Below are 15,079 nucleotides of genomic sequence, written 5' to 3'. Positions count from 1 at the left end.
GTGGCCTTGGCATTTTAACTCAAGAGAAAACCTTATGCATATCACTCTCTGAGATCAGAGGTCCTTAACTTTTTTTTTTGTTATCCTGGATACCTTTGCCTGTCTAGGGAAGCTAGTGGACCCCTTCTCAGAACGATGTTTTTAAATAATTGAAGGAAATACTAAATTTCTGTTAGAGATTAGTTTAAAAAATGCAATTTTTTTTCCTTATTCAAGTTCATAGACCAACTGAAATCTATCCATAGACTCCTTGAGGGTCTGTAGCCCCAGATTAAGAATCCTGGCCTTGTATATACCTACCTCCCAGTTCCCAGGAGAGGCTTCCTATCCAAAATAGGTATATTTCAAGTCTAATCTCTTAGCCCCTTTTCAAGGTTCTTACCCAGAGATTTCAGCAACTTTTTAAGGTGCAAATTGGCTGCTATGAATCTCTCCCGTTGGTAAGGCTCTTCCCAGATTAATGTACTTTGTAAACCTTAAATATGTATATGTAATAAGAGTGATCAGGGGAATCCTTTGATCTACTGCCTTCTGGAGATGATATATATAGATCTGAGTTGGATATTTACATTTTCATAATTAACCATTGCTGGTGAGACACATACTCTCACAAATACTCATAATCAAAATTCCTGGGAACAGATAAAAATTGATGCAAAAATGTTGAGTTGATTTCTTTTTCCTCTTGCCTCTCTTTTGGGAAAAAGGAAGGCTATGATAGGACAAAGGGAAAGAAGGATTCTTGTCTTTAGGGAAAGATTTATTGAGAAGGCTGGTCCCAGCTGCACGCTACATCAGCTTCAAAGGATGGTTATGCGTTTTGAAAGTAGGGGAAGAATAAATACTTTGACACCCTAGGGCCTGTCCCAGGTTACTGAGACAGAAATGGATTCCTCCTCCCTGTTGATAATAACTTATATTAATACAAGGTTTGGAGGCTTCCAAAGCTCTTTTCTTCCAACCTTGTGGAGTAGGTAGGTACATTTGATAAGAAGAATGACAATGGCAGCTAGACAGCACAGTAGAGTCTTGGAGTCAGGAAGACCTGAGTTCAAATCCTGCCTCAGACACTTTTAAGTTCCAAAAACCTGGACAAGTCACTTAATCCCTGTCTGCCTCAGTTTCTTCACCTGTGAAATTGTGATAATAATAGCACCTAGCTCCCAGGATTCTTGTGAGGTTGAAATGAGATAATATATGTAAAGTACTTTGCAGACGTTAAAGTAACATATAAATGCTAGCAATATTAACATCATTATTATTTTAAATTATTTTCTCATATTTCTCACCCAACTGTTTGGGTGAACTTTTTAGGCTATATATCTCTTTGCTTTTAGGGGATTATTGATGGATCTGAGTTTATGAATTAATTATTCAATCCGTAAATATTTATTAAGCACCTGCTCTATACCAGCCACTATGCTACTTGAGGGAAGATGGGGCAGAAGAGATGTGTACAAATACAAAGAGTAAAATAATCATATATTCCATACGAGAATTGGTTGAAGGTATTTAGTCTAACATAAAAGATGGCTCACATAATAGTTGAGGCACAGTGGACAGAGTGTCAGGCCTGCAGCTAGGAAGACTCATCTTCCTGAGTTCAACTTTGGCCTCAGTGACCCTGGGCAAGTCACTTCACCTCGTTTGCCTCAGTTTTCTCATCTGTAAAATGATCTGGAGAAGGAAATGGCAAACCACTCCAGTATCTCCACCAAGAAAATTCCAATTGGAGTCACGAAGAGTGTGTGAACAACAGCTGAACACATAATAGCTATTGTCAAGTTTTAAAAGGTAATCCAGGGGAAGAAAGATTAGATTTGTTCTGTTTGGCCCAGAGGACAAAACTAGAAACAATGAGAAGAAGTTGTCAAGTGGCTTATTTAGGCTTTGATATAATAGAAAAACGTCTTTAAAATTTTTGTTGTTGTATTTTAGTCCTCTCAGACTGTTCCTGCCCCCATTTGAGGAATTTGGAAACTGAGGCAAAAGGGGTAAGTGACTTGCCCAGGGTCACTCAGTTATTTAAGTATCTGAGGCCAGCTTTGAACTCAGAAAGATGTCTTCTTGCCTGCAGCCCCAGAGCTCCATTCACTGCAGCACCACCTAGCTGCCTCTTTAAAAATTAGAGCTGTTGAAAAATGGAATGGGCTGCTGTGGACAGCAGGGGCTTCTCCTGCACTGGGGGTTTTCAGGCAAAGGCTAAATGACCACTTGGCAGTGTTGCAGAGGGGATTATGGTGTGCCCACAGATGGGACTAGATGGTCCCTGAGGTCCCTTCCAAGGATGAAATTTTGTTTTATGACAACCCTTACTTATTTAGAAAAAAAAAATCTAACAGCACAATTAAAGAGGGGTGTGTGTTTAAGAGAGGGAGAGGACAGGGGAAAGAGTCAGAGACAGAGACAGAAATAGCAGACAAAAACAGAGAAAGAGTAAGGGGTAGGGGAGAAAGATGTAAAGGTCTCAGAGACAGAGATAGACAGACACACAGATTGAGAATCAGAGAGAAACAGAGAGGAACAGATGCCCATGTCTTATTTCTCAAGAGGTTGCAAGGTTTAAAAACAGAAGGCTGCATGTCCCACCCATTTTCTGGGTGTTGCAAATACATATAGAAAAAGGTATTGCTAAGTAGGTCAATTGCTCAAATTATACAAAGGACTGCATGTGAAAATTTTAACCTCTGGCTAGTTTCCATATGTTACAAAGGGGAAGAAAGAAAGAAAACCGTAGGATCAAGAGTGATTGCAACCGATAAGAACAAAGGGGGAGGGGCCTGGGAAAGAAGTCAACAATACTTGAACAGGGTAGGAAAATAAATTTAGAGCTTGGAGAGATGTCAGGTGAAGCTCATCCAATCCAACTCCTCATTTTACAGGTGGGGAAACTGAGTCACAGAACCCTCAAGTAACCTGCCAAAGTCATACACATAGTGAAGGGCAAACAGGGGAATTAAACCCAGGTCTTTTTACTCCCAGTTCTAAGCCATTGGTGTGGCTTCAGACAGGCAGCCTGAGAATCCCCAAGTCAGGTGCCCCCTCCTAGGTTAGTTTTCAAGCTGTATTCTGCAGAACCCAATGAGAACAGGATTTCTGAGGTAAAATGTGGATGCTAACAATGTTTTCCCCCTCTAAAATATTAAATGCAAAAACTATGTGTGCATCAGTCAGGCTCACTACGGTCACACAGGTGCCAAATTTGGATTCCTACATCATAGGTTTGACCTTGAGGCAACAAGATGATGTAATGAATTGAGTTCCAGACTTAAAGCCAGGAAGGCCTGGGTTTGAATCCAGCCTCAGACACTGGCTATGTGATCCTGAGCAAATCACTTCATCTCCCTGCCTCAGTTTCCCCATCTAAAAAATGGAGATAACTGTATCACCTGTCTCATACTGTTATTGTGGGTATCAAATGAGATATTACATGTGAAGAGTTTTGCAAACCTTAAAGTGATAAATAAATGTGAGATGCTATTATTTTGTCATAACTTTGATTGAGAAGATGCTATGGTTCCCTACTATCTCTAGAACAAAATACAAACTTCTCTGTTGGGCATTTACTGCCCCTTTTAATCCAGGTCTTCTTATTTTCTGCCCAACTGCACTCCTTTTGGACTTTCCAGGCTCCACCATGCCCCCATTAACTCATCCTTGAGATGATACTTCCATTTGAGCAGGAAAACAGGACTGATATCTCCTCATTTCCCATCTAGCAGAATACTTCCCTTCCTTTTCACCTTGCTTTTGTGTATTGTCTTCCTTAATTAGATTATAAGCTCCTTGAGGACAGGTCTTCTTTCTTTTACCGTGTTTGTTTCCTCAGTGCCTGGGGTCCTTAATAAATGTTTATTGACTATTGAGAGTCTGAGCCCACTCTCTCTTTCTAGTCTAATTACATCACACATTACATCACTGCACTCCATGGCCCCACCAAAATGACCTAAAACACCTTCTATCTTCTTCTCTTGTGTCTACACTCCATCCCTCTGGTCATCTCTTATTCCTGAAATGCCCTCCTTGTTCTACTGAATTCTCTGGCTTCCTTTAAGTCCCAACTAAAATCCCACAATGAAAGAACAGGGCCTTCCCCACTCCTGCCCCCCAGGAAGTCTTCCCCAACCCCTCTTAATTCCAGTGCTTTTCCTCTGTTAATTATTTTCTATTTATCCTGGATATAGCTTGCTTTTTATATATTTGTTTGCATATTGCCTCCCCCATTAAACTGTAAGCTCCTTGAGGACAGAGACTCTCTTTCGCCTCTTTTTGTATCTCTAGTACTTGGCAGTGCCTGGCACATAGCAGAACTTTAATTAATGCTTACTGATTGATTGATTGATTGTCATCCATGCCCATAGTGTTTTGCCTATTGAAAACCCTAGTTTCTGTAAAAGTCTTTACTTGAATTCTACTTCCTATACAAGTCCTCCCCTGGGTTGCCCAGTTGTTACTACCCCTATACTTATATTATATTACACATATATGTACTTGTACTTACATTCATTTGGAATCTAGTCTGTGTTTTTTTTAAGCTATATACATGTGAGATAGCCTGTGTAGGCCTGATGGCTGGACCATAGAGTAGGAGAAGAAGAGTAATGTGTAGCTTTAGGATTACAAGACCTCAGAAGGCAATTAGTTCAATTAATTCATTTTAGAGATGGAGAAACTGAGAGTCAGAGAACAAAAGTGATTATTTCCCCTAAGGTCACACAGATCATAAGTGGCAGAGCTAAGATTGGAGCCTAGATAATGTATGTCACCCAAAAACATGTGAATGAAAATTTATGAATGTTTGAGTGTGCATGTATGAATGTTTGAGTGTGCATGTATGAAAGTGGCAGCCTGTGGGCTGTAATGCTACCTTTTGATGTCAAAGGACAGTGAGGAAGGTCCAAGGAACCTTCGGTGGACCTCCATGGGTGAATGTATAGGAGTAATAGGCAAGAATTACATAGGAAAAGAATTGGATTTTTTGTTACTTATTACCTGTGTAACCTTCCACTTCCCCAGAAATGTTGCCATAGAGACAGGGTAGCCTGGAGTGTGGTTTGGGGATATGCGTGCATTGCCTCAAGTTCCAAATTTGGGGCCCTGGGTTAACTTTATTTTCCCAGAGGAAGTGAGGCTGCATCTAGCTCAGTTCTTTTTCAACTAAGCCTGGCGGGAAGCTTGGGGTAGATATATAGTCTTACTTTTGCCAAAGGCAGAGAAACACAAAAACCTTTACTTTAGAAGTGAAAGTGGGATGCTGAGCACACCAAAGGAAGAAAAGAGAAGAAGATGCAAGTAAGTAAGACAGACAGCCAGAGTAAAAGGAAAGGGAAGAGAAAGAGGGGACACATTGGAGCAGACCAGGCCAGCAGACTGGAAGTGAAGAGCAGAGACCATGCCTTGGTCTTTCCCCCTAGCCTATATCTGCTTCACTACAGCTTGTTAGCCCGATTGCTTCACCCACTTTACCCCACTCTCACCAGTAGAGAGGAAAGGAAAAAAGTCAACTTTTGATCTCAAGTGATATCACAGCATGCTCTACTTTGGTTATATATATATATGTATATATATATATATAGGTTTTTTATGATATTAACATACTAATAAATTGCCAATAGTGATTTTTTTTTACTAGACCTTTGAATTCCATGATTTCAAGATAAAGGAAAAGTAAGAGCTTTGCCCAGGCCTAGCCTACAAGCTGATTAGAAAAAGAGCTTCTACAATTTGGGGTAATTCTGCTCCTGCTACAGAGCATCCCTGAGACTGCATTTGAACCAGGGGATGGAATTGATAAGGAAACGTGCCCAGGGGCTGAGTGTGGGCTTGGGATTGTCGCACCTCAGTCGCACGTTTTTTCCGAACCGCCTTGTCTCACACTAGATGATTCTTACAAGCACATGCTTCCTGCTTCACATGGGGACCCTTGCTCCTTATACCTGTCCAACCTTAGCCAAGTAACTTCTCCTCTCTGGGCCTCAGTTTCCTCTTTTGTTGGATTAGAAGAGCTCAAGGATTCTTCCAGCTCTCAAGCTAGAATCCTATGACCATATTTTCTGAACCCAAAACTTGATGCCCATATTTTGACAAAACATGTGACTTTTTTCCCAAACGTGGACTCCACTCAACTCCTCCTCATTGACTCTGGAGGTGCTCCTGCAGAACTCTTACCAAACAAGAAAAGCTTCAAGTTTATAGAGCACTTTACATACTTTATCTCATTTATTTGGTCATCATAACAATGATGGGTAGTTATCCCCATTTTACAGATAAGCAGAAAGGCTGGGAGAAGTTAAGAAGCTAAGTATTTGTCCCCATTTTGCAGATGAGGAAGAAGGGTCACAGAGGTCACACAGCCACTAATTGGCTGAGACAAGATTCAGGCCTAGATTCAGACTTTTTCACCCAGAGCATAGCAGGCTCTTAACAGCTGTTTGTTACTCAAAGTATAGGCTTTTGGTGTGTGATGTTGACCTTATGTAAGGACCAGTCTAGCTCTGAGGCTCATCACTAGGTTGGTTGATAGGGGATAAATCTTTTATTCATAGCTACTCTCAAAGACCCAAGGTAAAGGGAGGCAAAATGGTACCGTGGAGAACGCCATGTTCTTAGAGGTAGGAGATCTAAGTTTGAATTATGGCTCTGTCTTTTCCATGTTGGTTGTGTGACCTTGGGCAAAGATTCCTTATGTGTAAGCTGGATAACTGTTAATAACTGGCATTTCTATATAAGCCCCTGACCCCTTTGTTCCTGCCCAGGCTTATGTATAGCTACGGTTTTCAAAGCACTTTATTCATTATCTCATTTGATCCTCACAATGGCTCTGTAAGGTCAGGGGTACAGTCACATCCTTACTTTCCAAGCTCCAATGAGTCTTTGTTACTTCTAGGACCCAATACAAACTCCTGTGTTTGGCAATTAAAGCCCTCCACAACCTGGCTCCTACTCATCTTTCCAGATTTCTTTCACATTATTCTGTTTCCCTCACTTGTCAGTACAGTCAAACTGGCCTTGATATATGACATTCCATCCTTCATCTCTGTCTTTGCATAGGCTGTCTCCCATGCCTGGATTGTGCACCTCCTCACCTTTGCCTCTAGCTTCCTTTGAAAATCAGGGCAAGAGCTACCTCCCACACAAAACTTTCCTCATCTTCCAAGATCCTATTAGCTCTCTTAACCTCCTGAGTTACTGTGCATCCGAGTTGTAATATATGTACACATGCTTCTTCCTAGATAGAATGTAGGCTTTTTGAGAGCAGGGACAGTTTTTAATTTGTATCCCCAGTACCTAGGACAGCACCCAACTTGTACTAGGCTCTTAATAAATGCTTGTTAATAGATTATTATTTCTATTTTACATATTCAGCAACATATACAGTTAAGAGAAGTTAGGCGATTTCCCCAAGGTCACACAGCTAGTAAGTGCCTGAAACAGGATTTGCATCCATCTTCATGATTTTTAGTCCAACTCACTCTCTTCTTTGCCATGTTGCCTGTAATAATGCTTGAGTGAGAATTGGTATGGTGTCATGAGCTATATGTTAGAGTGGAAGTGAGGAGAAGGTGAATTCAAATCCTACCTTTAGTATTCACTAGATGATATTGAACAATTCTCTTAGACTTATTTTGTATAAACTTAGATGGGTCTGTATTGATCTGGGAACCTTCTGCTGAAATCATGGATCCTTGTGCTACCGACTTTTTTTAAATTTTAATCTTTATCCTTTTTGTTATTCTATTCCCTTAACCTCCTCCTAGGCAACTCTTTTAAGACCATAAATTGCAGACAAGATGCCAACCTGCATTGGCAGAGGAACTTTCTCTCTTGGTAGGTCCTTATATCCATGCAATCCCAGGTCCATCAGATGTCCCTATCCTATTCTTGGCAAGCTCCAATTAACACTTTCATTTCTGTATGCAATGGATAATAGGAAAAGACATGACACCATGAATTTTCATTACAAACAGCTTGTCCACTTTTAAAAAGCATATAATAAATTCAACTCATTAGTTTTAAAGCTGCATTCCTTAATCTGTATATCCCTCCAAATTGCCTGCTGTTCTTTTCTGTGTCTTTTAATACTCCAAGGACCGTTTTCTTTCCCACTCACTCTTTTTTCTAGACCTCATTATCATTCATCTCTGAAACCACTTCTTTAAAAAAACAAAATGAAACAAAACAAAAAAAAAACCTTCCTTGTGACAAGTAAGCAGGGTCAAGCAAAATAAACCCATCCATTGGCCATGTACAAAGATGTCTCTCAGTGTGTCTCTCATCTCTCTCACACCTCAGTTAGGAGGTGGGCACTGCCCATTGCTCAAAGTTGTCGTGGGGAAAGACATCTAAAAACCTTAAGGTACGGTAGAGAACTCTTTTGTAATAAGAGATGTTTTCACCAGAAGTATTCAAGTGGAGCCTGGCTCTGACTATTCATCTGAGACTTTGGAGGTGAGTTGGTGGGAGGGGGATGGTAAATGTGTTTCAGGGACATGTTCCAGCTCTGAGTTTCTCTAGTTCATGAGCTGGGAGATCTCTAAGGTCCCTTCTAATCTATATTCTGTGATTCTATGATTAGTTATCCTGAAGGTTGCATGCTGCTGAGGTGAGTCATTGAGGCAAAGTGGAAAAGAATTTTTGTCTTGGAGTCAGAAAAAAATGCATTGAAGTGCCAGCTGTGACACTTAGGGCTGGGAGTGACTCTGGGTAAGTCCCTTCATCTCTGTTTCCTTATCTTTTAAATAACAATAATAACACTTGTACTGCCTTTTACTATGAGGCATCTAAGTGTAATTGGGAAAAGTAGCATCTCTGTCAGGGGGACTGGGTTTTGATTATTGGTTCTGCTGTGTGCCTGTGCCACTTGCCCTCTGTATTCCTCATCTATAAAATGGGGATACAACTTGTCTTTTCAATTAATCAAAAAGCTCTTGTTAAACTTGTAAAACACAGTGCCAGTCACTGTGTAAAGTGCTGGAAATAGATACAAAGTTTAAAACAAAAAGGAAAGAAAGAAAGAAAGAAAGAAAGAAAGAAAGAAAGAAAGAAAGAAAGAAAGAAAGAAAGAAAGAAAGAGAGAGAGAGAAAGAAAGAAGGAAAGAAAGAAAGGAAAGAAAGAAGGAAAGAAGGAGAGAAAGAAAGGAAAGAAAGAAGGAAAGAAGGAGAGAAAGAAAGAAGGAAAGAAAGAAAGAAGGAAAGAAAGAAAGAAAGAAAGAAAGAAAGAAAGAAAGAAAGAAAGAAAGAAAGAAAGAGAGAGAGAAAGAAAGAAAGAAAGAAGGAAGGAAGGAAAGAAAGAAAAAGAAAGAAGGAAGGAAAGAAAGAAGAAAAGAAAGAAAGAAAGAAAGAAAGAAAGAAAGAAAGAAAGAAAGAAAGAAAGAAAGAAAGAAAGAAAGAAAGAAAGAATTCCTATTCCCATCCCATATATCATGTCAAGTGAAGCAGCGTTTAAGTCCTTCCTATGTACTAGGCATAGTGCTAAGCATTGGGAAGTCTCTGCCCTCAAAGAACTTACATACTAATAACGAAAAACACATAAAAGGCAGCTGAAAAGGAATGAGGGTGGTGATGAACTGGGGTACCCCCAGGACAGAGGCATGGCAGAAGAGAAGTCAGGATTGGTCTGGGCTTCCTCTTTAAAATGGAGGTTGTGGGAGGCACCAAGTCAATTTTTAAATTCAAAGGAGATAATGATGTCTAGGACTTTGAACCATGAAGTGATAAATGTCAGCTAGGGTGGCTGCATATAATGCATCTAACCACTTTGTTTATGGTTCCTGCCTCCCAGAGTTCTCGGGAAGAAGATACTTTGTAAAGCTTCAAGGGCTACGCGTATATTTATGACATTTAGGGATTTCCATTCACGTTTAATACCTTTTCTTCATTGATTGGTTGATTGATGGGAAGCAGCTGGTGTCCTGGAAGGAGGCTGACAATACCTGCAGATCTTCCCAGGCTGCTGTGAGCATTTGTATACAAGGCTCTTTGTAAACTTAAAACCTTTTAAAACACTCGGCTATTATGAAGCGGACTAGATAATCAGAGGATGGATGATTAGCGCAGCTCCTGGCACACAGTAAGCGCTTAATAGAAGCTTGTTGGCTGAATGATTGTAATAGCTGAGGTGCATTCACAGCCCTCTTTGCATTCGTTCTCTCGGTTGCTCTCTAAAAGCCTGCTCTGGTATTTGGGACAGTGCCTGGCACACAGTAGGCGCTTAATGTTTTATTGATCTTTGCAGGTCTGCGTAGCCTCTTGCCACCGATGAGGACACTGAGGCTCTGAACAGGAAGCAAGACTGATGTTTCAGAGATGGGGACCGACCCGGGTCTGGGCTAGAAGAAGCACCCACGGGGATGAAATCACAGACTCCTGAAGAACGCCCAGGGCGTGGGGTGGGAAGCCTCTGCTCCGGGGCGGGGGTAGGGCACCGAAACCTGCTTAAATTCCAGGCTGGGGCTGGTGCAAAAGGCGGATGCTTTGTCTAGAGGGCAGGTGCAGTCCCTCGGGCCCCGCCTCCAGCGCTCTGGCTCCGCCCCTGCAACCAAGGCCCCGCCCCTTCCTTTGCTCCCTGAGCGCCCATAGACCAGCTCGCTCCACTCGGCCCGCCCCAGCCTGGGCTGCGCACGCGCAGGACCGCCCAAGCTCCCCCTCCGCGACTTGGTACGGCCCAGCGGTTGGTCGCTTCCCCCCGTCCCCCGCGCGGTGGCCAGGCCCGGAGCCAGGGGGCGGGATTTTCAAATCGCTCTCGGAGGAGCAGCTGGCGGCGGGAGCGCGGAAGGGCTCTGGACCGAGCGCACGGAGCGGACCCAAGCGGACCCGGGCACTGCGGTCTGGCCTGGATCGTGGAGCACGGACTCAGGTGCGCGGTGGCTGGAGCCGGGGCCGGAGACATGGAGCGGCCGCCGGACTGTCCGGCGAGGGACCCCGCGCAGCAGCCGGTGAGTGCGGGAAGGCGGCCCCTTTGTCCCCGCGCGGGCGCTAGAAGCTGGCCCCGGGCCTCAGTTTCCCCCTGTGCAGGTGGAGGGGTGGGACCAGCGGACTTTGGAAGGAGCTCCCTTGTCGCCTCCTCCCGCCCCAGAATCCTCGGGGTAGCCCTGGAAGGGAACCTCCCGTTACAGACGGGGAAACTGAGGCCTGGGAGGGGAGGTGCCCCGCTGCCCGTCTGGGCACCTGCCTGGAAGCCTTAGGGGGGGCACAGATGCGGGGCTGCGGGAGGGACCCCGGGGACGTTTGGGCTGACACCTCTCCCATCTCACAGGTGGAGAAACTGACGCCAGGGAGCTCCCCCCCCAAGAGTAAGTGGCAGGGTCAGAAATCCACCCGCCCATTTATCTGTAAAATGGGGATAATGGTAGCCCTACCGCCCTCCGCCTTGAGTGTCCAGTGAGACATTGATAAAGCACAGCTCCTGTGTATGTTAGCTAGTGCTCTGTTGTCGTCATCACCACGATTCCCAAACTTGTGGTGAGCCCCTGATATCGTAAAGAGTGCTCTGACAGCTTAAGATTGCATTAAGATTTTTGGGACACCCATATCAAGGGGTTCTTAATATAGACGTCCAAGTTTCAGTCCCACCTAGCCTAGGCCAGTCATCGGCCAGCATCTGTCAAGTACCTACTGTGAGCCAAGACTTGCTAAGCTCTGGGACTACAGGGACAATCCCTTCCCGGTGGTGAAACTTTTATAATAAGTAATGAGAGTGGGGAGGGGTCCTCCGGGTGACCTAGAGGTCGTCTACTCCGGTTGTCTTACGTTGCAGATGGTAAGACTGAGGCCCAGAGAAAGGGCATGACTTGCTTAAGGCCATTGATTTGTAACTGGGTCAGGACCCAGTTCCCTGGTCCTACTTGGGGGCTCTTCCGGAGCTTACACCCCTTGCGTCTTGGATCCCTTGGGATAAATCTGTCTCCTCGATGTCTTCTACCCCTAAGTCTTAGGTAGATGGAAAGAGCTCAGAGGGGAGCCTCAAATGGACTAATAACAAATAAGACAATAACAAATAAATCAGGTAGTGTAAATATAATGCTAAAATAAAAATACTCCTGATCATAGAACTGCCTTTCTAGAGCACCTTCAGACTTAAAAAGCGCTTTTCCTTACAACATCCCCAAGATGAGGACTGTTTCCAGTGTAACACCTCGGAGTGGTTTAGGGCTTTGTTAGTGGGCACGCAGCTCTGGGAACCCAGTCCAGATTTCTCCTGCCCTTTCCACTGCTGGCCCAACCCCTCTAGAGTATTTTCACTTAAAACTAAGTGAAAGGTACTGTGAGTTTTCCCAGCCCACCACTACCTGCCTCCCCCCCCCCAGCTCACCAAAGAAAGAGCTGCCTATTGATGAAATTGATCAAAAACTCACCGTTCATGAAGTTGATTGGAAACTCAATAGAAATTAACCCAAGGCGCAATAGCAAAAGGAAGTTGGTTGATTGGGCCAAAGGCTTTTTGTTCAGCAGATATGTCTGTCGAACAGGAGAGAAAGGTGCCAACATCTTTATTTAGACAGTTCACAACTGGAATTTTAGAGAAAGCCCAAAGTTTGAAATGGGGACTCTTACTCGTTTTACACCCCAAGTGAACAATTCAGACAAGGTCACTGAAGGAGGGAAAACTAACTTTTTTGTTCAACAGGGTGGGTAGAAATAGATCCAGTGAAAGCTATTAAAAGCTTAAAACTGCACTAAGACTTTTGGGACACCCTGTAGTTTGAACAGAAATTTTCCTCAGTGACTTCTCTAAATGTTGTTTTAAGGTTTACAGAACCCTTGCCTGATATCTTGGCAATGTGTGGGTGGTAAAAGTATCAATGCCTCCATTTTACAGATAAAGAAACAGGTTCAGAGAAGGACAGCGTAATATGACAGAAGTCTTCAGTTTTGGGTTCAAAACCTGGCTTTTTGCTGCTTTTACCCTGTGTGAACCTGGGCAAGTCTCTTCAGCTCTGTAGACCTCCTTTTCTTCTGTGGGGATTGGCCTCTACGATTTCCAAGGTTCGTTTCAGTAGGACCTTCCCACAGGTCCATTCTGTAATCCTGTGATTCACCTCGTTGGAATCCTGATTCTGCATCTTCATTCTACTGATGAGCATAATTGTAGAGAGGGGAAGGCACTTGGTCCCCCAGATTGGGGGTCTGTCCCTCATTCCATGTGTGACCTTGGGCAAGAGACCTCACTTGTGGGGCCTCCTGTCAAGTGAGCTAGCTCATAGATCAATGCTGTAAGTTCCTTGGGATCCCACTGTTTGCTTTGATGATGTAATTAGAGCATGGGTCAGCTGGAATTTCAGTCAAGTCTTCTGACTTCCTAGTTGTCTGTGGTTCAGTTTACTTTCCACATTTCCTTGCGGGAATCCATCCTGGTAACTAAAACTCAGCTTTTGGAACCTCACTGGGTGTCCGTGTACCAGCACGTTTAGAACCTTGCAAAAGCTGTTGCTTTTTAAAGTGGATTCTTACTTATATTTTCATCCCTGACTCTATTAGTTTCTGATCCATCCTTTTGGTTTAGAAACCCCAAGTTTTCTCAGTAGAATGTAAGATCATTTCATTCAATGTACTGTATCCTCAGTGCCTGCATACAATAGGTGCTTAATAAGTTGGTTGATAGACTTCAGGGCTATTTCCTAGTGGTTTCTATCTCACCTGAGATGCTGAAATGCCTTGAGTGTTTTGTGAATGGTTTATAGCTATCTTAACCTACCACAAACTAAATCCCAAAGGAATTCCAAGTTTCCTCATAGGGTTGTTTTGAAAATCACTGGAGATGATATTTAGGCTTTCTTTTTTTTCTTTTTTTTTGGGGGGGTGAGAGGCAATTGGGGTTAAGTGACTTGCCCAAGGTCACACACAGCTAGTAAGTGTTAAGTGTCAAGTGTCTGAGGCTGGATTTGAACTCAGGTCCTCCTGACTCCAAGGCCAGAGCTCTATTCACTGCACCACCTAGCTGCCCCCAGATGTTTAGGCTTTCCAAGCTGTAAAATGCCATGCAAATTCAAGGTGGGGTTGTTAGTATAATTTAAGTAAGATTTTCTAGCACCCTCCTCTTCCCCCATGGGTTGAGGCTAGACCAGATTGTCCAGGTCCTGTCCTTGCTCATTATTCAGGCAGTGATTTTTGGCACATTGCTCTAGTGATGGGGTAGTGTGATACTGCTCATAGCTCCCATTTCTATAATGCTTTCAGGTTTACAAAGCACTTTCTTGGCTATAGCTGGAAAATCCATAAGGATTTACAGGTAGCAAAACTGAGGCACAGTGGTTAAATGGACATAAATGGATTAAATGGACAAATAACATGTCAGTCGTCATGCAGGTGGTAGAGGTCAGTTGGAGTTCAAATAAAGGCTCTGATTCCGAGGGCCATATTCTTTCCCAGATCTCCTTGGTTGTCGTTTGGTCAGTTTTCAGTTGTGTTCAACTCCTTCTGGCGTTCTCTTGGCAAATACTGGAGGGGTTTGCCGTTTCCTTCTCCAGCTCATTTTACAGATGAGGAAACTAAGGCAAACATGGTTAAGCGACTTGCCCAGGATCACACAGCTAGTAAGTGTCTGAGGCTAGATTTGAACTCAGGAAAAGGAGTCTTCCTGACTCCAGGCCTGGTACTCTATCCACTCACTACTTAGCTGCCCGCCACTATACCCTATTTATTGCTTCCTAAAGAAATGAGACTTTAACAGGGGGAGGTACAGACAAAATGCCACTTATATCATCAAAATGTAGAAATAATAATGCTTGGAAGCATTTATATGGCATTTTAAGGATTACAAAGCCCTTTACATATTTATTCTCCAAACAGTTCCTTGAGTAGATACCTTAATTACCCCCAAATTATGGATGAGGAAACTGGCACAGAGAAGTTAAGCGACTTGCTTCAGGTTACCCAGTAGGTATCTGACATAGCTTTTCTGAATTCAAGTCTTCCATGTTGTACCCACTTTTCCACCCTAGTCACCATAGTGCAAATTTCCCAGTGTCCAGGGAGCTAATTTATTTGGAAATTTAATATAAATACTTGCAGGGATGCTCTTGTGGCCTTGTGGGGGATAGAATCCAATCCACCCTTCACATTATAATGGCTAGGGTTCCTT

At 43.3% G+C, this 15,079-nt stretch overlaps 1 protein-coding gene across 1 annotated transcript in view; it reads left to right on the top strand.

Moving 5' to 3' along the window:
• Positions 1–10,709: 10,709 nt before the first annotated feature.
• The window catches only part of RTKN2 (rhotekin 2), an 80,761-nt gene continuing 76,391 nt past the window's right edge, over positions 10,710–15,079 (top strand). The window contains 1 exon segment of the mRNA XM_020998247.2: positions 10,710–10,934. Within this exon segment, the coding sequence (XP_020853906.1) occupies positions 10,887–10,934 (48 nt within the window). The 5' untranslated portion in view covers positions 10,710–10,886.

The sequence above is a fragment of the Phascolarctos cinereus genome, unplaced genomic scaffold (assembly GCF_003287225.1).
Source record: "Phascolarctos cinereus isolate Bilbo 61053 unplaced genomic scaffold, phaCin_HiC Scaffold_3;HRSCAF=262, whole genome shotgun sequence".
Taxonomy (NCBI): Eukaryota; Metazoa; Chordata; class Mammalia; order Diprotodontia; family Phascolarctidae; genus Phascolarctos; species Phascolarctos cinereus.
Note: the sequence above shows the minus strand (reverse complement) of the source record. Positions and strands in the feature narration are given on the sequence as shown.